Source organism: Polyodon spathula, chromosome 22, assembly GCF_017654505.1.
Source record: "Polyodon spathula isolate WHYD16114869_AA chromosome 22, ASM1765450v1, whole genome shotgun sequence".
Taxonomy (NCBI): domain Eukaryota; kingdom Metazoa; phylum Chordata; class Actinopteri; order Acipenseriformes; family Polyodontidae; genus Polyodon; species Polyodon spathula.
The window spans coordinates 10,347,863-10,372,030 of record NC_054555.1 but is presented as its reverse complement, the minus strand read 5'-3'; the positions used below and the strand labels follow the sequence as shown (position 1 = coordinate 10,372,030).

Below are 24,168 nucleotides of genomic sequence, written 5' to 3'. Positions count from 1 at the left end.
CCAGGGGACCTCCTCTGGAGAGGAGATCCATGGGGTGGTTGAGTCGGTCCGATCTCCGCTCTGGCCGTGAGTTGGGCCAGTGATGCAGGCGGCCAGGAGATGATGCTGTACCACCTGAAGGGGGAAGAGACTCAGAATGAGATCCCCTAATAGAAGGAGATCCCAGCCCCACTGTCTTGTTGGCTCTAGCCTTTAGGACCCACCTCTGGAACTTCGCGAAGAATGCTCTGACGGACAGAGCCGAAGCAGCATGTTCTGGACCCAGGCATGAAACACAGAATTCATGCGGGTCCTCTGGGGGCATTTTTCAGCTACAAGCTACATTCATGGAAACCCGGCATTGCGCACAGCACTTGCCCGGGTTGCATGGCGGGTACAAATGTGCACAGGACACAGGAGAGGGTATGTGCACGATGAGTGCACGGGTACAGGTCAGATGTGCACCAATGTTTGCACAGGGTGCTCGGATGCATGGGCACACGAGCACCGATGTGCATGGAAAGCACACAAGCCACAGGTGCGCAGGTAGATGTACCGGCACGGGTGTGCGTGGGGTGCACAGGCACGGGTGTGCACGGGGCACAAGTGTGCAGGAGGTGCATGGGCACAGAAGTGTGTGGCTACACGGAGGTGCATGGGTATGCACGGATCAGAGGTGTGCACGTGGTGCAACGATGTGCACTGTACACACGGGATGCACGGGCACGAATGTGTGCACGTGTATGCGTGTGTCGCTTCGAGGGTGTGTTGAGACACACTTGGGGAATAATTCGTCAGAAAACCCAAATTAAAATTTAGATCGGGAGATCTAAGCCAAAACACAGGGAAAAAACTCAGTGTGCAGATAGTGTCTGGAGCAGGTTATGGTCTAATAAAGACCGCTGCTGAGTGTCTAGCAGGCTATGATCTAAAAAGATTGCTGCTGTAGTGTTCCATCTAGCCCAGGGCCAACACACACACACACCTCGTAATAACAATAAGCTCTCAAAGCAATAAATAATAATAGTAAGCGAGACAGACACAAAGAGCTGAAAAGAGCAAGAACGCTGAAATAAGCAACTCAGCCGAGTGCTTAAGAGGCAGTGCCAGCCGGAACGCTGAATATGAGAGCTAAAGGCGGGCGCAAAATTCAACACAGCCCGGTGAATTGCGGCCTGCGCTCAACGAGCGTAACTAGGTTTTCAATGCACAATTAAGGCAACGGAGGGTACAAACACTGAATTTTATGTTTTATTATTTTAATAATCAGAGTGTTGTAGAACAACAAATAGACTACGCTCAATCCGATCAGCAGCTGAAAGCAAAAGAGGCTGGTCTTCCCACGCTCTGCATAGTCATTCAGCACCCGAGGGGCGGGGCGCTGACGTCAGAGCTACGGAGGCCTAAAGGCAGCTTTTATATTAAGATCAGCATAATATTAGCACATGATGGCGATACCCATTAGTCGATGGCTATTTTCGAATTGAAAGAGAACACTAAGTAGTTCAAGCTCAAATTATACTTTAGTGCATCTTAAGCTGGATGGGTTTGCTGCATGGGTCCTTACTTAGCAATTGCCGAAGAAGTGCCGGAGCGGTGGAAGTGGACGATCTGCCACTTGCCATCACGACGATGCCAGATGCGTGTCTCCTCGGACTGTGCGGTGCGCGGCAGGCCGTTGCTGTCGATGTACTGGGTGATGCGGATATAAGCAATACAGGCAGCTTCCTCACCAATCAGGTGGATGTGGGGGTTCAGGATTGTGGTGTGGACCGGCTTACTGTTTTTAGACCACACTGAAAAAAGAAAGCTGATTTTGAGTTACATTTCACAGGATTGAAAATATGCAAATTATTTTAATTATTGTTAAGGAATTAATTTTATGTTAAGGAAGTTAATCATGTGAAAAAACATGGTTAAAAAACAGAATAATTCATCAACTTAAGTTTGCTTAAAACAATCAGGTCTTAGTTTGATACATTTTGCTGTGGTAGCCTACTGACCTCTCATCAGTAGTTACTATAGCTTAAATTCCCAGGATTTAACAAATTATAAAAAGTCAGTTGCCTACAGTTTTCAAAATAAAACCGATGGAAGTCAAGTCCCTCCACCAGGTTTCCTAGCGCTTCGGGTTCAAAAGCGGTGACACTGGGGTCGCACATCTTCCTGAAGAATAAAGCAAGTGACAATTGATTAACTTCAAAATTAGTGGAGGGTGAGAATTCACTATACTGATCCCCTCGTTTTATATATATCGTATTCAAATAATAGTTCAAAATCTGGACATATCACACTTTCCCTGGAGAAAAATAGTGGTATGAACTTGTGCATTAGAAGTTCACACAGGTTATTTAATTTTTAATTATGTAAAAAGGGTATACCACCAAACACAAGCTGGCTGGTTGTTGCATACAACTCTGGGTTTACAGTATGTACTGGATAGAGAACACAATTTTACACAGACTCTAAATGTGAATAAACTGCAGTGGTGAGAATGTTTTACCAGGGAGTCCAATCAGGGATTCACAATAGTCAGTTCTGGACAAAAAACATGAATAAAGAACAGCAAAGTCAGTTTGGTTATAATAAGAAGTCCATCAGTGTTTCGTATCTGTATAAAATAAAACAACTTACGTGTAACATTCAAAATCCCCATTGCTGATAGCTTCAATCAACTGCTCTGTCACTTTAATAATCTCCTGCTTCCTCCCTGTAATTACAGAATAGGGTTATTTGAGTACAGGGAGTTAGGTCTACTACTAGACATTGTAATAACCAACTGCACGCAATTTACATCAAAGTACCGATGTTTATTGTACACTGAAAAAAGTTTGTAATCAGAAAAATAACACATCCGTTTCCTAATTTAAAATAACTAAAATACTCTTTATGAATGAAAATTTTACGATCATTATCTGATAACAGATGTTTTTCACACTCAGGTAAATGATGATTGAGGATTGAGAGATTGTGGGTGGACTATAAAACTATTAAGACAAAACAATGCATATATTACTGCTGTGTGTGTGTAAGATATAGAATATGTGGGCATTCAAGGGCACGTATTTATTAAATGTCTACAACTACGTGCTAGCATATGACCATATATGTGTTGTTAATAGTAGGTTAACATATAGAATCTATATAAACCTATTTAAGAACAAAAGAACATAAAAAAGTTTACAAACGAGAGGAAGCCATTCAGCCTATCTTGCTCGTTTGGTTGTTAGTAGCTTATTGATCCCAGAATCTCATCAAGCAGCTTCTTGAATGATCCCAGGGTGTCAGCTTCAACAACATTACTGAGGAGTTAGTTCCAGACCAAAGAGGAGTACATTTACAATGTACCCCTTCTGTCTCACTCTACTTAAGGCACTTCAGTCTAGATTTTATGCACATTAAAAAAAGATGTATTTTTAAAAACTCTAAAAGAAACAACATAAATTTAAATATTTTGACTAGAAGTCTTTTTCAACTGAAGACAATGACAAAATGGAAATGTCTTTCAGTATTTCAAAATTTAGCACCATTGTGTGTTTTATATTTACGTAGCTAAATATACACCGGAAGTCGGAGGAACATGCCACTTTGGAAACCCGACTGAGAGCAAAAAAATTATCTTTGAGAGCAGACATGAAAACAACAAAACAACTTGCTGTATTAACCAATAACCCAATAGCACTATTGTATCAGACCATCACAGCACACTTTAATTAGTCCATATATTAATCAACCAGTTAATAATCTTGTTGTTAACAGGCAAGATATTTAAAAAGTACCCTTTTAAATTAAAGATGAGGTAAATGTATGTAGGTGTGTTGGTGTGTATGGATGTGAAAAGTCAGTGCTTTTGAGAAATAGAGAGCCCTTCCCATCATTTTGAGTCTGTACTCATATCAAGCACATTTCATATTAATGTGCATTTACAAGCCAGAAAGAAGCATTGATTTTCCACATCAAATTCTCATGTCTGGAACATGGGCAAATCTGATGTTTGAGGTGAAGCTTGAGGTAATGCTCTATCTACAGTTTACAGTTACTCCAACAACACAGTCAACACTACGAATAGTAGGTCTGAATAAGGTATTGAAAGGATCCTGTATGAAGACAGTAGTCATCCCTTCTGGTATTGGCTTCTACATCAGGTAGAACATTGGCTGCCTGTTCAACAGAGAATTTAGTTTAAAGTTCTCCTTCTGACCTATAAGGCTTCTAAGGAACTTGGCTCTGATTACATCTATTCCTTCATTCCACTTTGTCTCTATTGGTGTTTGAAAGGGTCCTTTCTAAGGGTTGTGTAAATTCACTGGGCAAGGACACAGAGACAGTTATTTAACATTATCACACCCATTGAAATCCCACAACCCTTAGAAAGGCACCTTTTACAAATTTGTTGGCAGCAGTGGGATGGCCATGTGTGTAAACACAAGGGGGAGGATATGTGACAGAGTAGAGGCTCTGCACATGGGGTCACGGGTGTGTGGGTGTGCACACATGAGTAAAAGAGTTTGGTGGCTGGCAGCCATCTTGGTAAAAATCAGCTGGAATCAAGATGGCCAGCCTTGCACAGCCACATGGCATTGTTTCATTGTTCATTGTTTGATTAATTGAGTGATTGAAGTTTGAATGGAAAAGTGTGGAATGTGGCCAGGTGCTGATTAGATGATGGAATCAATCAAGCCCCTGGCCGCATGGTATAAAAACAAAGGAGTGTGTGTTTGGAGAGAGTGTGTTGGAGTTCAGTGAATGTGTGTTGCCCAGCCTGAATAGAGAGAGAGAGAAAGAGAGAGAGAGCAGTAAAAGTCAATAACAATTGCTATTCACGCTGGTTCGCAACAGTGTGATACTTGTTAATTTGTTTTGTTTCATGTTTTGTTTATTTTGGCCATTGGTTTTCTGCCATGCCACCCTCAGCAGGCAGTCTACATGAGGGGAGTGGGCCTGAAAACAAACAAAATATAGCACCCAAGCTTCAGCTATCCCGGTGTTCTCTTACGTTCTCTCTATCTATCTCCAATGTATGAAAGGCGCTATATAAAAACAAATGATATTGTATTATAGTGTATTGTGTAAGGATCTGAGGCACCTCTAAAGTGTTCTGTTGTGGATCATGTGAGAAGCTGTTACCAGACCTGTTCCACAGTCTGCAAGCAGGTCCAGGATTGTAAGATTGTAATCATCGTGTAATTTGCAAATTAACTGCCGACAGCGCTAATGATAAAAATACTGCAATCAGTTGTTTGTCCAAACTGTGTCTCAAACTGATGGACTGTCTTGGTTCAAAATGGAAACATAATGAAAATAAATACTTTGAAAATACTGTTGCTTAACAGTCTATGAAACGGTTCACTACCTCGGGTATCCTCATCCTCAATGGTGGTGTTAGTGCTTTCAGAGGATTCCTGGAAAGAAAATATGAGCACAATTAGTCTCTCCTTTGTTCTGCTTTAAACAAACATGTTAATTATACCACAGCAAACCCGAGGGCTGAATTCACTCATCCTTTGTGAAAGCAAAATGCGGAGAGCATTTTTTTCCCCAAAGGAAATAAAAAACACACAAAAAAAAATTGCACCTCAAAAACAAACGGAACACAGCCCCTTTTTATTCTGTAAGTTTTGCTTGGGAAAAAAAGTTCCTTAGTGTGAATTTATAAATGTGGTATAAATGAACAAACATTACATTAAAATGGAATGTTATAAAAAAGAAAGTCCAGCTCCATTTGAATTGTATTGCATTTTGCAATAGTTGTGACTTAGAAGAAAATCCTCACTCCTCTGTGGTGCAAGCCACCACACACTGTCAAGAGGGAATAGCACACTCACCATGAGCTGGACGCTGGAACTGGACTTCCTTTTCTGGAAGAGAAACGAGAATAAGTTAGACAGGAACAGGTAGAAGGTAATGGAGACGGAGAGGAGGACATGGGAGACAGCAGAGCCGGAGAGCTCCATTGTGTTTCTGGTGTGTGTGTGTGTGTGTGTGTGTGTGTGTGTGTGTGTGTGTGTATCTGTCTGTCTGTGGCTCTCATTAGAGCAAAAAACAAACAAACAAACTGGTGCCCTGCCCAAAGAGGAATTGCTTTTAATCAGAGAACATGCTGCTGTGACATGTTTTGTTTGTCTTGTCACAAGCGCTTCTACGGGAATTCCCACAATTCCCTGAATAGATTCCTTTATGCTCAGAGTTTATGGTTTGGCTGTTAGTATCACTGGGGCTGCTTGAAAGCCATAGTTTGTTTTTGAGTTGCACAGGATATCCCAGCACTAAAATTAAAGTGTCTGAGATTAAACATGCCAAAGACAATGCGAGTAGCGCTAAATATCCAATGTGGCTATTGGTTTTCACATTGCATGCTGAGCTTTAGACCTCTGACTACAACAGTCTGCCAGGCCAGCTTTTCAGGATTAAGGACTCAAGGTTCCACTGAAATTGAAAAATGTGATATTACATAAACATACTGCAAAATGAATATACAGTTTAACTGTATTTACTGTGCAGGAATGATCCTATACATATCTCAATATTAAGGACTTTGTGGATTACAGAATCGTAAAAACTAAATCCATACCACACTTAGTATTGGTTGTTTTAGTACATATTACATGCCTTTCCAGTACTGTGGAAATTTATATTGTGCCACAATTTCAGCAAAGCCTTAAATTCAAGCAGATAAAGTTTGTTTAAAGGTAAAACTAAATAAACTTCTCAGGCAAACAGGTGTTTGTTTTTGCAGTTATATTTTTCCAAATTCTGACACTGAAAATGATTTCTTGCTTCAATCTTAAATGTCAAATAAAAGAATGATACTTGGATTGTTTGTATGTTTATTGTTTTGAGCCCTGAGTATGAGATATGTAGCCACCTGCACAGTGACCGAGGACCACCACACAGATTCTGAAAGCATTAATAAACAGTTCCTCCATACCTTCACCCCATCGTTCTTCTTGTTAGCCCCACTCTTATTTCCTGAACAGAAAATAAGGAAAATTAGTGAGACCAGGAAGGGAATAAACCCCCAAAACAGGAAAGCAAATGGCATTGTTATGGAACCAAAGTAACTCAGCATTGAACTGGCAGAAATCCAAAGAAATCCAGAGGTCTGAAATGTTGTAGGCTTTTGTAGTCAAATTATTATTAAAGAAACTGCCAATAATTGTGCTGAAATATATGCGTATTTCCAGTGTTAGTTTTCTGTTTGTAATATTTGTTTAAGAAATTCAAAATTGCTTGTCCGGCAAAAAAAACACACAAGAGACCTCCTGCTTCAGCCTTCAGAAGCTGAAAAGAGACCAAAGAAGAAAGTAAAACCAGAGACCCCAGAACTGCCTGACAGGAGACTAAATAAATGCATCAGTAAGGAATATTCCAGTAGTTACTCTGTAATTGGTTAACTGTGCTATACTATATTGCCCAGTTCAGCTAACTGCTGTATCCTTATGGTTCTGGTTTGTTTGTTTTATATCTCACTTCAAAGAGCTAGTTTATTTTTATTTTTATCAGAGAATTTTAGACCAACCTATTGGGTCATATGGTCCTCGTTCTGGCAGCAGAAGTGACCCTATTGACAGCATGATAGTCAGGTGACCCTCAGTCTCTGGGGCTTGGTTTCAGTCCAGAGGCTTATCATGCCTGATGGTGGGGCATCCCCTCGATCCAGGCCACTGTGTAATTCAAGGAGCTAATGATAAGCAAGGGCAACTCACATTTGCCCCATTAGTCTGTAGAGGGGGTATAAATAGAACAGTAAGCTGGTTCTAAATCCCTGTGTGTGCTTTTCTGGTTCAGTGGAACACAGTTATGGCAGAGGTATTAAGGGCGGGTTATTTATGTTGACATTATTTACCCATTTTAGCTCAGATGCCACTTATTGTTTACAACATGCTTGTGCCTAACTTAGAAGAGCCACCATTGGCTTAGAACAAAACATCTATTCTAAACAGACCAATACAACAGAGTCACAAAGAAGGTATTACTGTATAATTACATTTGTGCTAAATATAGTGTGACTAGAAATCCATTGTTCGACATTATGTACAGTACAGAATCTCATGCTCCTCCTCTATTAGATACCAGGCTATAATGAACCTCTACCACACCATGTATAGTCAATAAGTTCTTCCTGAGCGTCTTTATCACTCTTCCATGTGCAGTTATATTCTTGTGTGCTCTGAACATTAAAACATCTTTCCAAAGATGACAAGCACACAATCAGTCATTTGCAACAATGCTGTATACTTGAGGAAATGATCACAGCACAAAAACATACATTTAGATCTTAATTCATATTCATATTTTAGTGTAATAAAGCTCCGATACATGCCCACATTTCCCACAGCATGAGGCCCTCACAGCTCTGTTGCACTGAGTAATTAAGATGCCTTTGGGCAATGTTTTTATTATACAGTCTTAGTTATCAGGCTCTTAAAGTATATCCAAGGTAGGACAGTAGACAATCTTGAAAAGATAATGTACTTTAATTTGTATCCTCCAAGAGCAACAAAATTATTTCAAATTGGGATAAAGTGGTGGGGTACACCCTGCCTGGTGCATATTTTGTTTATTGTTGTATTTGTGTTTTATTATTATTATTATTATTAAAATGTGTCTAATTGGGCACTGTTGCTTTAGGTAGGCAGGGAATGGTTAATTGCCTTCTATGCCAAATCACTTCACGTGCAGAATGTGCCTGAGCCCGATTGAATGATTAACAAGCAGTGGGCTCAAGCACAGCTGTAGTTTGGGTGTTCAAAGAGTAAGAAATAAATAGAAACAATTGCTGCTCATGCTGGATTTGGACGCACGATACTGTTTTTGGATTCTGTATTTCGTATTGTCTGTTTGTTTTGGCCAACGTGCCTTTTGATTTGTTAACTGTTTTTGTTTTGTTTAAATATTTTATTTAATATAATAAATACGCGCATGAGCGCTTCATCCCCCAGTACTGTGTCCGTCTACCTTCTGGTCGGACATCCCCTCCAAGCCATTCACGTGACAGTCACCTTTCTTTATAAAAGATGTATTGTGGTATATCATTGTAAAATCCTACCACGGTATCTACATTATGAAAACATGGTAAACTCCTTAATTACTGGGATAAACTGTTGCTACAAACAGGCCAATCCTAATAACAACAGATTTTTTATATTCCAATTTAGTTTCTGTAGCCCTTTATTGATACCCATTGTGCTTTTATATCTCTCCATGCTGTGGTGAGATTCAGCTATGCAATTCTGTTCTTTCCATTCTCTGAGAAAGTTGCTCAGATAGCTGTCATAACAGGATTAAACTGAAGAATCCCGCCAATTAGCTGTCAGTAATGTATGGCTCAGTGTTGCCACTTAAGTCAAAACTTCAAGCAGGAGTGCAGGGATTCATCTCCTGCAATAAAGATGGGACAGCCAACTATATTATAACATGCCATGGCTCTTTAGTAATATTCCAAAGCATAGACAAGGTTTTGTAACTGTTTAATTAAAGGGTGAATGCTTCTGTAAATCATTCTTGTAATGAGACAGTTATTGGTCAACAATTGGTCAACAATTTCTAATGTTAACTTATAAAAGTTAGTCCCCCCTAAAAAGCGTGGCAATTTTTTCCAAATTCTGCAGCAAGAGTCCATGATTTCTGCCACAGAAATGACTGAATTCTGCGGTAGCCCTTTAAAAGTTAAAACCAACCCAGTTCTTTGTTTATCTTTTCTTTATATATATATATATTATATATATATATATATATATATATATATATATATATATATATATATATAGGGGCTGTTTTCAAAGTTTATAACAGTACATGCTAAAACAAACATTCACTGAAAATTTTAATAACTTTTATTAATACAAAAAACTAAATTGTGAGACCACTGTCAGAAGGTAGAAAAGTAAAATAAATTATCAAATAAATACTGGTGTTTTGCAGTTTTAAACCTTTATTGCTATGAGGAAAAAATACTTTGAAAGTCAGCAACTGCAATTAGAAACAATACTGAAAGTATTTTGCTCAAATCCCCCAAATGTCATATTCCTTCAAATAGTGTTGATTCTGAATAAAATTGACTGAAAGAAAAAACAAATAAAATAAAATTCTTCTCCATTTTCTCAGAAATGTGTGTCAGGTGTTTAAAGTACTGCTTTCCCATTGAAGTAGAGGAAACAGGTCTCTGATAGTTTCTTCAGAAATGACATTGCATGGTCTGCAAAACAGTTTACTCCCATCCTCATACAAGTGTCTCAGGTATTCCCCAGCACGATCAGCTGCTGTTTTATGTCCTAAGTGGCTTTTGCCACCAGACACATGTTTCATCTTAATAAATTTATCCAATTTAGTTCAGGATTTTAATAACCACAGCACATCACTGTCTAAAATAAGTCGTTTACTTTTCCTAAGAGCAGGCTGGGCAAGATAAACAAAGCATAGGTATTCAAAAATCTCACTGCGCCACCTTGTGGAATGTTTAAAAAAACTTGAATTTGTTTTTATGAATACTAGTTAGGCTTGTTGCCATGTAAGATCAATAATAACTAGGGTGCATTCCGCGAAATCGCAGCGTGATCCGCGATCGTGTTTGTTACAGGGGACTAAAAAAAGGACAGCTCCAAACAGAGTGAGCACAAAAAATATACTACAAATGTTGTTAAAAAGCAATAATAGATCATTATTCATTTTAAAAAATCTTACTATGTACAATACAATGTCACAATGCTTGAAAATGGGAACATTGAGCTTTTAGCTTGTAATAAACAGTTATGACTTCATAATAATAACCTCTTTATAACATGAGTCTAGATGTTTAAAAAATCAACACTGCAGAACTGTGTAACATGCAGTGTATACCCTTGCTGGTTTTCACTGCATACAGCATATATCTATCAACGCAACATTGGTTTAACATCATGTTAGTGAAATAAGTCAGAGAAAAGAAATTATCCAGATGGCACCAATATAAGTGAGTTGCACTGACAGGCCTTTTCACCAGCACTTTTGCTATGGACCGCTTTTAAATTCTGTTGAAGAACCATTATTGCACATATGAATAGGTGACGCATATAAGAGGCTTGGGGAGGCTAAGCCTCCCCAAAATAAATTGCCCAAACCCTCACAAGATTTGTGAGAGATGAGATGAGAGGTTTTTTTTCCCGCAAGCAGGTCTAACAAAGGTCTTCTCGTTTTTCTACTACGCAACCTCCAGACCGCTAAGGCAGCTGGGATATCACAAGCAACACTGAAGTGAAGATACGGGATTTAGGTGCATTTCAGTGTCATTGGATGAGAAATGCTTGGCTGGTTTAACGTTAATTCTTCCCGCCGATCTGAGCCCCCCCATACTGCTGCTGGAAGCAACCAACGAAAACTCTGCCTTTTGCTCATTCCCTTGCCTGGAACATTCTTTTCACAATTTCTACATTTATTCAAATTGCTGTTATCTATACAAACACCTTGATCCGAATCTGATTTTGCAGAACTTGTGGCAAAATATTTTGATAACGTACCATCTTGTTTAATGCACCACTGTTTTGTGAGAATTTGATAACTGCATGTGACGCTACAGTCAGAGTACTTCCTTCGACTGTTTGAACAAGTGCCACCTTGATTATAAGTACAATAGTAATTAAGTGCATGTTTAGAATCGTAATAGTCAGTATTAATAATGTATTTAAATTGGTGTGAAGTGATGGAAATGGTGTTTGAAATTGGTGTAGGTACTGTAGGACTGCAGAACAGGTTAACGGATTTAAAGGTTTTAAAAAAACATTGCAGCTTGTTATCCTTACTGGTTTTTTCTAATTTGCTTAAATAGGCATAACATGTTTTAAAGTACAAGCTATTGCTGTGTAAAACTTCATTTATTTGGCCACCTTAAGTTGGGGGGAAAAAAAGTCAAATATATATGTAGCAACCTGAGTGGTTTCAAGGTCTGTTTTGTGCTATAAATTATTATTTGTGTCTGTCAGTCCGACTATTTTTCAAACTTAACACAATGAATGAAGTTTAGTGTTCAGACTCGCTGGTAACAGAGTAATAAAAATAATAATAATCCACGTCCATCCACGTTATAAATAAATAAAATGTGTGTGTGTATCTTACTGTACATCGTTCAATAAATGCAGGGGGAAAAGTTTGGAATACTAGCCTCCCCAAGCGAAAGACTCACGCACAGATGGTAAAAAAACATGAATTATATTATATTATGTATACTATATCTCTGTGTTATGTAATTTTGCTTCACTAACAAGTCTAATTGAAGGTCAGGGAAACCAGCCAAAAATTTACCACTCCAAAAAAATCATTGTGAGAAAGTGGTTCAGGCCCCCATGTTTATTGCAATCAGCTTGTCTCTTTTTAATTTGCCAAACTGGAGTTGCCTCAAGGATGTGAAAAATGCTAATTTGTGTTGTTATGAAATCCTCTGACTCAAAGACAGGCCTTCATAGTTGGATCCTGGTTGGCCTAACCTGTGTCTCTTGCCAGGCCCCAAACTGCTGAGAGCAGCTACCGCTTGTAATGAAAGCACAAAACTGCTGCCTACGAATCTCTGCTTTGAAGCAGCTCATGTATTTCCAAAGCCTCCCAGAAACCATTCCTTCAGCAATCAAAGCATGTATCTTGGATAAAAAGGGAACGACTACAAGGATTACAGCACTGTGTGTGTTTGCATTCATGTGTAGAAGAACTTACCTGAAAAGTTTCTTGTCGCCAACATTGTAGTGAGGATAGCTCCCTAAAGAAGAAATGGTGAAATAAACCAAGAGGTTATTGGAATTTTAACCCTACTTTGCTTGCTTTATGAATTTGCTCCAATTTTCAATGAGCAATAAAACATGTGGTCTTTGTTATGTACTGTTTGTATATGTTTAACAGGGCTCTGTATAAAGTCACACCCTCTTAAAATTAAGGCCATAATAAAACTCAATTTAAAACAGGATGCAGCACTCGTCACCAGGAATCCTATGTGAATCAGCACTGAAAGATGTTTAGAAGGTTACTGTTCTATGAATTTTTCATGAAGTACTGTAACACTAGAACAAAGTAAGAATTGCAATTGCTGTTGTAATGCAAACTCTTAAAAGTTATGAAACGAGGGATCGAAAGAAAGAAGGAAGGGACACTGCCATTGTACCTTGAGCTTCCTCCTTGCATTGAACTTCTTCAAGCATTCCACCGTCTCCTGTCTGTGCATGCAGGACGCCACTGTGGAGCGATGCTGCACAGATGGAAAAACGGACATTTCAAAGCTGGGTAAACTCATCTAAGAGAGATGATCTATAAACTAATGGGAATCATCCCAAGTTATACCCCAAACATACCGAAATCCAGGGGTGTTTGAGAGACTCTGCGGCAGTAATACGCTTTGCAGGGTTAATGGTTAGCATTTTGTTGATGAGGTCCTTTGCTTCAGGGGTAACAGTGTCCCACTCTGGAGAAGGGAACTGAAAAGAAGTGGAGTTAACTACTTCTATACAAGAGATGGCACTTGCATTTAAGTTTTGTCTCACATTACAGTCTAATTAGTTTTGAGCTTCAATTTTGAGAAATGAATTCATAAATGTACACTCTGCTATGGAAAAGTTTCATTTGTAGTTATGTATTTAATCCTGTCATCATTGGTTGTCTTTTCATGAAGTTGTTGTTTTGTAATCTACATAATTATTACTCACATCATAAGCTCCAGCCTTGATCTGCTGGTAGAGTCTGTGCTGGTCCTCATCCCAAAATGGTGGATATCCAACCAGGAGGATATATAAAATAACACCTTAGAAAGTACAACAGGGACCGATTATTAAAGGTGCAAATTGAATGTAGAGTGAAAAACCTAGTACTCACTTCAACCTGAATTAGCAGAATATATATATATATATATATATATATATATATATATATATATATATATATATATATATTATATATACTGTATATATTAGCTATATATACTGTGTGTGTGTGTATATATATATATATATATATATATATATATATATATATATATATATATATATATATATATTTTTTTTTTTTTTTTTTTTTTACTTGTCAACTGACTATAACACATCAACCAACTGCCGGTGATTGTGAAGTGGTGCCCTACTATCTTTAGGCAATAAAACATTGGCCTGATAAGTATAACTCTTATTTCATCCTGCTGATATTGTATCTGGGAGTTCTGAGAAGCTGTACCCTTAGCAAGGTCTATCAGTGCATATTTCCCCAAGCCTTCACCTCTGCTTTTTCTTTAACACGTGCTGTCAGATTTTAAAATAGCTCTTTGAGGACAATACCATATAGGGCTCTTTATGCATGTCCCAACCAAGGGGCTGTGCTTATGTTCTGTCACGGATCTGGTTTGGACTGAAAAGAAAAGAGTAGCACTTTGCTTTCAAGAAATTTTAATCACAGAAGGAAATCCACTCTCCTCAGTGTGTTGGCACACAACAACAAGGGCATTATAAACCATTCTCTCCATAATTTAAACAGGGTTTGTGACCCATGCGGGTAAATCAACAGAAAATAAAGGAATTTGGTTACGATGATGACAGAAATGTGTATTATATTGGTGCAGCTGGAATTTGAACCAACAAGGTCCTGTTTTATTTATTTTTTTAATGAATAGTTTCAAATTTTAGAAAGGTATAGTAATGCTGTAATATTCATTTGGGAGGTATGACCAAGGAAGAACTTCCGACAAATTAAAGGAGGCCTGAGCTAATACAGTCCTGGAAACTAGTGTCCAAAATAGGGTGAACAGATACATAATTGCAGCATAATTATCTCGCCCTCTAATCTTATTATTCTATTTTATGTTCCAAGAACACAAGCATTACATGTTAAATTGACTGCACACAGCCACTGTCTACTGTATTCATTGTCATCCTACTGATATTGAAAGCCAAATCAATGTTCATATACGCTATATGCATCTGGCCCATATTTCCCCAGAGCTCAAATAAAGATGGGTTATTTCCCCGAGTTTATTATAATATACTATATATATATATATATATATATATATATATATATAGATATAATATATATATATATTATAGAAGAGAGAGAGAGAGAGAGAGAGAGAGAGAGAGAGAGAGAGAGAGAGAGAGAGAGAGAGAGAGAAAAAAAAAAGTTTCTGTAGAACGTGCCATAAATGAAAATGAATGTCATGTCAAGACACTATTAACTAGGATCTCTCCACCCACACACACACACCCACACTCCCTCCCACATGCATATCAAATATGCCACATACAATACAACTCAGTAGATGTTATAAACAAACATCATGATCTTGGATTTGTGAAGAGAATGAATGCACATTTTCAAGGCAATCAGAATTCATGTTTATGTAACCAAGGAGGGAATTACCAATTAACTCAGAGAAAAACATATTTATATATGTACATCTGTTTTGAATGTAATAAATTAGCAATCAAATTGGCACTTAAATTGTTATTGCTGTCCATGTTTAACCAGGATGATCATGCCAAAATACAATTTGCACCATTTTTGTGAAAGAAAAACAAAACGTGTACCAAACATCTCAGATGGTTAATTTCATGACTCAAAAGTGTGTATACCATTGCAACTAATACCTATAGGTGATAAGTACCTTCTATTTGCCTGCAGGGATGCCATTGCTGGGGTAATGTTCAAAAACAACAGAATAAATTCATCATTGCTTCACAGCCAGTTAGAACCTCACCTCAGTACTGTAACCCACACCAGTTTAGGAGGACTGAGCAGACTATCAAGGCAATCACCTCTTTCACCCAGCAAACCTAAGCAGAGGATAGTGCCAAGTTACTGAACCCTGAAAGAGACAGTTCAGTCTGACCAGTCTGGCACCTGACCAGCAGGGGTCACTGTGGTGCAATGATTCAAACCAATCCTAGACAATGGTCTTTCTGTAAGCCACTTGAGTGCAAAGACTAATGTACAGTAATGCTCTCTGGGGTGATCCAGGCAAGACCAGCAACTGAGCGCAACTGGAATTTGGACTGACAAGGTTCTGATGGCATGATTCACCCTGTACTCCATATGGCAGTGCCTTTACTCTATGGACAGCTGGAGAAATATGAAACAGGACCATGAGACCAGTACAGGGGCAGATACTTACCACAGGCCCACAGATCAACTGGTTTTCCATAAGGGTCTTTTCTCAGGACCTCCGGAGACAGGTAGCCAGGGGTTCCAGCAAAGCCTGCAGTGAAAGGAAGCAAAGGGCCATTTGAAATGATTTGATTTCCTTGCAAACCCAAAAAACAGACCTCAGGAAATGATTAGCTCATCATAAATCATACATTTTCTGCAGATCAATAGTACTTTTATCAGAGCCGTCTTTTCAAAGGAAATGTAGTATTGACTAAATCACACTATGCTGGAAGTTATCAACATTATGTAGCAAAGCATATGTCTGACACCATAGCTAATATAACTAGGGCTAGGCGATAGATAAGCATTATTATAAAACAGCACACATCACTGTTTCAACAGTGGTATTTAACCTTTTTCCAGAATTAGTTATTGACTTAGTGCCACACAATTACGATCCCTAACACAATTTTATTGCAACATGATATTATTAGATCATTGAAAACAGGAATCAGTAGCCTGCTACATACAGTATACAAAGCCTATCTAAAACTGATCTTTAAACGCAAGTGTTCTATTTGATTTCACATATCTATTAAATGTCGCTAAAATGATCATTGTTAAAATATACCTAGTGGAATGTATGATGTCTTATTAAATAATGAATATATTCAGAAGCCTTTTCATTGCATTTTGTCTCAAGTGATTCTAAAATATGAGTTGTTTTATAGATTCAAAATATGTATAATAATATTAGAGTAAGAATAAGAACTCAGAATCATTGCAAATAACATAAAATGACAGCTATTTTAAAATTACTTTTTTTTTTTTTTTTTTTTTTTTTTAATACTACTTACCGACCCTGCAATACAACTACCAGTAAAAAGTAAAAATTGTTTCAGGCATGCTAAGCCAAAGATTGTGCCTGGCTCCTGCACAGCAAGCTTTAGAGGCATGGCTGCTATTATAGAGGCATTATTGATCACTGTGTCAGTAATCCTGTGTCAGTATTTCTTTAGCCATTGGTATGAGGCATCCAGTTTTAATAAGAAATCCAATTTACAGAATGTAATATAAGCAAGAATAATATATCAAGAGCAAGTTTGGTTCAGCTACCACCAGCTGAGATGGGATTTACACATACAAATAACTCTATATTGCCAAATGCTGCTTTCAGACTACATTTATGTGTTGATTTATTTAATGTAACATGCCCCATAAATTGGTTTCTGATAACCTGGGTACAGTGCAGCTATGGATGACTCAGGAGTCACACTGCTACTACTATTACTAATAATAATAATAATAATAATAATAATAATAATAATAATAATAATAATAATAATAATAATCTACAGCTTGGCCTTCAAAATTTCAAACACATGTCAGGAGTGGCAAGTATTTGTTTAATACTCTCATTCTTTATGCATTGCCGTGTTCCGCTAAATCAAGTAAATGTCAGGACCAGCTGTTACAATCAATTTAACAGCTAAAAGATCTCAGAGTAGTTGTGAAGGTCTTGCTGTTGAGCCATCAGCTGTTACAATTATACTGTAAATTGAGCTGATGATTGTTAAGGTCAACATTATGGGTTGCAACCTGGCAGGGGATGTCAAAAGTCACCAGGTACAGTAACCTCACATACCTTATGGCACCAATCATAAACAATGCAAGTACACCGACCTGGGCAAAACATAAAAGGAGATATATGTTGGGAATTCACAGCAGGTGATGTGCTTATGACACATAACAGTCCATAATAATGGAACTGAGTGCATTTCTTATTGACTTAGTGAACAAAACAATCCCTAAATCACATTTCTTTAAGGTTGAAATGCCAAATGTAAATGTGTGTGGAGGACGGCTTCACAATTCTTTTCAGACTGAAACTTAGAATAAGGACACAATTATCTCACCCAAATCACAGCGTTATAAGCACGCAGGTAGAATAACTGCCTTATTAGCAAGCAAGCAGATCCCTTATAAAAGTTTCCCATAGTAAAAGTATAGCAAAGTGTAATAAAGCATAGTTAAAGACATGCCATGGTAAACCATGGTCAATGCCAAATATAACCACGCTTAAAACACAGGAAAACTGCAAAATGACCTGAATGTATAGTGGCAAACATTGATAAGGGGTATACCATACGGTATGTATCTGGGGATAACTTAAGAGAGAATGAGCTGGCTTATTCCAGCAACCAGAGGGAGATTGAGTACCCCCATCCCATCAGGGAGAGTACAACCTTACCAGTGAGCAGGGCAATGGGGAAGTCTAATCGTGGTTATTACCCAACACAACCAAGTGTAGTCCTGTTACTGGACCATACACACAGCACAACAGGAAATCTGGTATTGATGATATAGCAGTAGTTACTGTCAGTGTGAGATCTATTCAGATTTTGTACTTTAGATTAAAGGATTAGTACAGCATGCAAGTTTTTTTTAAACATCCACACTAACTCAAGTCTTGGTAATGCCGGGCTTGCACTGCAAGCTGAGGAATCGGAGACTAGTTTCTTAAAATCTGGGACAAATTGAGGTTGTCGGAGACAAAATGGTCGATGTGAGAGGGTCTACAATGCCCTGTTAATGGCTTCTGTGATCTCCCGATGCTCTTATGACATCCCAACAAATCTCTAACATGTCAGAAAACTTTAGTCCCCGACAAAGCAATTCGTGAAGTGTGTGAGGGGCTACGGGCTGATTTCTTGACAAATGCTGGCAGCAGCCAATAGGACAAGCTAGCAAAAATAGCGATGAAAAGAAAGGTTGCACCCCGCAAAATGTGGAGCCCTGAAATTGAGGAAAGGATGGTGGAGATGTGGCAGGAACACCCGTTTCTCTTTGACATAAGTGACATTTCCTATTATGATCGCTCATTCAAGGAACAAAGATATAGGAAAATTGCTTTGGAACTTCAGGTACCTGGTAAGTAAATAATTGTTATAACTTGTTAACGTCGAAGCAGACACTGTGTGTGATCTCATGGCAATCAATTTCTACAGTCACTCATATTGTTCGATATCCCTTTCAAACCCCTATGCTTGTATTGCTAATTTTATCAAAATATGAGGAGGGCTGCCCGTGTGTGTGTGAGAGAAATAGAGAGAATGTAGATTACGTTGTTGCATATTTAAACCTATAACAAACTTGTTTTAAAGTTGTATTCTAGTCTGTTCAAAAGGGCAACACTCGCTCGTAGTACAAAATATTTATTAGTTTAAAAGTCTTCAAATTAGTTATCAGAATTTGGTATTCTGATGAAGATCACTTGACGGACAATCTTTTAATATAATAAATATTTTGTACAACGAGCAAGTGTTGCGCTTTTTGAACAGATTGGATTTTATTATTTTGGATGCACCTCGACTCGAGTTGGTTCAGAGCACAGATGTCAAGGAAATAAATATTGACAGTGATATAATGATATAACTGTTATAAACTTTTTTATTATTATTATTATTATTGTTATTATTATTTTTTTTTATCACAATATTTAACATTTGTGCAGTCTGTGGCCCTGGAGTTTAAATTCTCATGCTGGAAATTGCAGAGTATGAAATTAGCAATAGCAAACCTATTAAACCAATTGTGTGTTTTCTTCTTTTTTCGGTGCAAAACAATACACAGACAACAGCAATCACCTCGTCGTTTGAGTCCACGATTCTCCCAAATGATGTCTATGATTCTGCAATGAAAATAGGAGCAGTCCGCGACAAGATATCTCATGTAGTGTGTGTAGCTTGCAATCCCTAATCTACAGTGATAAATCGTACCTCAATCGTTAAGTGTGAGTGGCGCTGTGTCTCCTGACTGCAAAAAGTGTGCAGTGTAAACCCAGTTTAAAAGAGCTACAGAGAACTTCACACTCATAAAGCGTTATAAAATCTGGTCTTACCCGGTTATGTGCAAAGCAGTGTCAGCTGCAAGGAATTCAGAGATGTGTACAGTCAATTGATATCGATCCCTTCAATTAAAAAAGGGGGGATGAAAGCTTGAAGAGAGCATGTTGTCAGTCTATGTTTTACTGAGTGGGAGGCATGTCTAAACACATGTGATTTATAAAGGGAAGGCTGTGATTGTTTCTGTAGTTCTTTTGCATTGTGGATCTTTGCAGCGGTGCTTGCTGTTCTTACCAAACCAAGCCTGCTGGTCTCCTTCCACTTCAATTGCCAGGCCAAAGTCAGCCAGCTTCACCGCCGCTCCCTTCGACTTGGATGCTAACAGCAGGTTTTCAGGCTTTGCAGGAAAAAGAGAACAGCAAAAGGGATTAATTACATGCATACTGCAGATCTAATATGTACAACTGACCATGTCTCTGGTCATATAGGAGAGAGCTCTTTGGTTGGGCAAGAGGACAGCGAGATGACACTCTTATATAAGAGACAGGGTCAACCTTACATATTAACTTATTATACATTGTATTTTGGCTGAGAATGACTTCATGATTTAAAATATACAAACAAAATAAAGCAAAACAGACAATGATTTTCTCCTCCTGTTTTAAGGTGTAATAACTATTTTGAGCCAACTGGGATTATGCTGTCTTTACTTCGTAATGTAAAAAATTCCCCTGCAAGTAAAATGATGAAATTATCAAACTGTGAATTAAAAACTGAACCCCTAGTGTGGATATGTTTGTTTTCTTTTGTTTTAATTAAGAATCACAGTTAACTGTAAAGTAATTTATAACACTTAAAGGCATATAGGAAATCAGACCCTTCTCTGGTAAAATGGAATGCATATTTGCTGAACAGTTAATCCCACAATAGGATATTTATTTTATTAAGGTTTTATAAACCTTAATAAAATCTGCTTTTTTTGCTACAATACCAAAAATTGGTAAAGCGAACTTACAATTACTGTAAAAACCTTAGTATAAGTCTATTTTCTAGCGACTTACACACTGATGTGACCTATAGGCTTTTTCCTGAACTTGTTGTCTCACAAAGGGGGCGGGGCGGGGGTGGGAGGGTGTTAGGGTTAGGCGACTTATACACTGGTGTAACTTATACACTGTTTTTTACAGTACTGACTATAAACATGCAAGCCAGCATAACTTAAATATGGTCCCTCTTTGTCATCTGCATAGTACGAAGCTACACCTATAAAAGTGTATTGTGGTATCAGCATGTAAAAGACTGGTACACAGGGAGAGTAAGAGGGAAAGCATATTAAAAAGCAAAGCATTGTCCAAGTTTAGTGGTTAATTTGCATGGGAAATTATTACCAGGAGATCTTTATTTACCTCATTTCTTTTCCAATAACAGTTTTGGTTGCTATGCAACATATTGCATGCAATATCTAATAATGGCTGTGCCTTTAGCCTCATAACCCAAAGCTAATACAAGTTCATAAATCCTTAGCTCTATTAACTATGCCATCATGTTTTTCAAAGGAAGGTTTTTCAAAGGAATTCTCCTGCCACCTGTTTTCATCAAAAGACATTTATTTTTTGGGAAGAATTTTCTACTGGAATAACTTTTTCAAGTCAATACTTTTCAGAAGCATAAAGTCTTAACTTAAACCTTTACAATAGCTTGAACAGGATTGTTAGCAAAAATATTTCATTTATTATTTTGTATGACTGAGGGAGTCTTATTGGGATAACACAATACTGTAATCAATCTCCTGCTTGAGTTTGTGCTCTAAAGTTGTATCCTGTAGTTTTATATCTAAATCTTTAGGAAGGAAGATCATTATTTGATATAAACTGTGGTTACTGAGACAAAATATAACTGGCCCCTGATTAAATCTCGTTCGTTGATATATAGTTCTCTTCAGTAAGTGGGTGAGGCTACATTTAAATTTGACATTTCAAATTGAATAAAATAATAAAACTGGTCAGATATCCAGCATTGTAGAACTAACTGTCTTTCAAAATGCCATATGGAGGTACAACAGAAGGGATGGCAAGAAAGGCAAACCTGCAGCTGTTCAAGGCATTGTGACAACAATTTCCAGGTTGATATGTAGTCCTCACACCACTCAGGGTGCTTGTGGATTTTTCTCTCACTACCACATAGCTGTTGTGAAGATGCTGTATGTTGACAGAGATGTTTTTTTCTCGAATCCCAAAGCAATCCAAGACGTCCATGCACGGCACCACAAGCCACTGAGGAATTAGCAGCTGGCCAAAAACACAGATGTGCCATGCAGACTCTTTTATTATTCACTGTGAAAAAGCATTGTTTCTTTAGCTATATCTGAGCTGTGAAACATACCTTCAGGTCCCTGTGGACCACTCCCATCTGGTGACAATGAAGAACCGCCTCCAGGATTTGCTGAATACAGTGACTTGGGAAAAAAAAAAAAAAAATTCCCTCTGGGGTTAAAAAGCTGTTCATTTTAGTCTTTTAAAGTTGTTTACAAAACAAAAAGGTGTAGCCCATTAAAATACAAGATTTTTAAGTGTTTAAATATAAGAAAGTATGAATGTTTTCAGACTGCTCTACTGTAGCTAGGTTTTAATGCCATTGCTGACATTATTGTATCCGTTGACAGACTGCTGTAGAGTTTCTGCTTTTGTATGCTTTTTTTTGTCCCTGTGATTGAAGTGATAAGGATAATAAAATATATATAAACGGTAGATACTACTACAAGTGATCACATTTAAAATATATAGGCGGTGTGTTTTCAAGTAAAGGAACTTGTACAACAGAATTATTGACACTACCACAGAAATTGTGTGGGAGAGGTTTTATTGTAAGAAAAATGACAATAATCAAAACAAACCACTTACCTGGCATCAGCCTCACTATAATACTCCCTCGCAACAATATCTTCAAAAAGTTCTCCTCCAGTTATTCTAACAAAAAGAAAGGAAAATAAGCCAACACAGTAATTTAGCATTTACAGAATGCGAACACCCTTCCAAATGGTCTTCAATGACAATGCACCAGCACAACAATAGTGGTTCTGCACTCAGGGCTAATGGTACCACAAGGGCAGCTACACCGGTATGAGCCAGTGGTAGAATATTATCATATTTAATCCCCCCTGAAAAGTGCGACAATCTTTTCCAAATTCTGCAGCAAGGGTCCTTGATTTCTGCAACAGAAATTCTTGAATTCTGGGATGTTTTCAAAGTGTATTACCGTACATGTTAAAACAAATAGCAGAATAAATACACAAAAACATTTATTGAATTTTTTTATAACTTTTAATACCAAAACAAAATTGTGAGACCACTGTCAGCAGGTAGAAAAGTAAAATAAATGATCAAATAAATACTGGTGTTTTGCAGTTTTAAACCTTTATTGCTATAAGGAAAAAATACTTTGAAAGTCAGCTACTGCAACTAGAAACAATACTGAAAGTATTTTGCTCAATTCCCCCAAATTCCTTCAAATTGTGTTGATTCTGAATCAACTTGACTGAAAGAAAAAATAAATTTAAAAAATTTTCTCAGGAATGTGTGTCAGGTGTTTAAAGTCCTGCTTTTCCACTGAAGTAGAGGAAACAGGGCTCTGATAGTTTCTTCAGAAGTTACATTGCATAGTCTGCAAAACAGTTTACTTCGGTCCTCATACAAGTGTCTTGGGTATTCCCCAGCATGATCAGCTGCTGTTTGCTCTTAATAAATGTATCCGTTTTAGTTCAAGCTTTTAATAGCTACAGCACATCATTGTCTAAAATAAGTCGTTTGCTTTTCCTAAGAGCGGGCTGGGCAAGATAAACAAAGCATAGGTATTCAAAAATCTCACTGCGCCACCTTGTGGAATGTTTAAAAAAAACTTGAATTTGTTCTTTTGAATACTAGTAAGGCTTGTTGCCACGTAAAATCAATAATTCTGCAACACAGGGTGCATTCCGCAAAATCGCAGCGCTATCGGCAATCACGTTTTTCATGTGGGACTACATATTTTGACACATCAGTGGTGGCATAATGGTATTGCACACATGTAGTCCATCATTATCCCTACTGCAGTAACAATTTATTTTATTACCAGCACAGTATGTTGCTGTATAAGAAACATCGGGTAAATGTACATCTACTGGTAGAAAATCTTTAGTGTGCTTGTTTGTTCCACTATGGCTTCTTCTGAGTAATAACTCTAGTTTTATAATGATCTCCCAATAGTATTTTTCTGCAGACGAAAA

General features: G+C 37.8%; 1 protein-coding gene across 3 annotated transcripts in view; it reads right to left on the bottom strand.

Annotated features, from left to right (window-relative positions):
- Positions 1–24,168, bottom strand: part of LOC121296837 (calcium/calmodulin-dependent protein kinase type II subunit alpha) — a 77,372-nt gene that overhangs the window by 2,182 nt on the left and 51,022 nt on the right. Inside the window, exons 5-18 of one of the 3 annotated variants that reach the window (XM_041222675.1) lie at positions 22,808–22,873; positions 22,290–22,362; positions 20,202–20,304; positions 16,088–16,171; positions 13,641–13,735; positions 13,290–13,412; positions 13,103–13,186; positions 12,661–12,703; positions 6,908–6,948; positions 5,805–5,837; positions 5,333–5,381; positions 2,614–2,689; positions 2,051–2,145; positions 1,547–1,775 (exon numbers count right to left, since the gene is read on the bottom strand). In XM_041222675.1, coding sequence (XP_041078609.1) covers positions 1,547–1,775; positions 2,051–2,145; positions 2,614–2,689; positions 5,333–5,381; positions 5,805–5,837; positions 6,908–6,948; positions 12,661–12,703; positions 13,103–13,186; positions 13,290–13,412; positions 13,641–13,735; positions 16,088–16,171; positions 20,202–20,304; positions 22,290–22,362; positions 22,808–22,873 — 1,194 coding nt within the window. Of the gene's footprint in view, positions 1–1,542; positions 1,776–2,050; positions 2,146–2,613; positions 2,690–5,332; positions 5,382–5,804; positions 5,838–6,907; positions 6,949–12,656; positions 12,704–13,102; positions 13,187–13,289; positions 13,413–13,640; positions 13,736–16,087; positions 16,172–20,201; positions 20,305–22,289; positions 22,363–22,807; positions 22,874–24,168 lie in introns of those variants that run through there. The other 2 variants (XM_041222678.1, XM_041222676.1) reach the window with 2 other exon arrangements.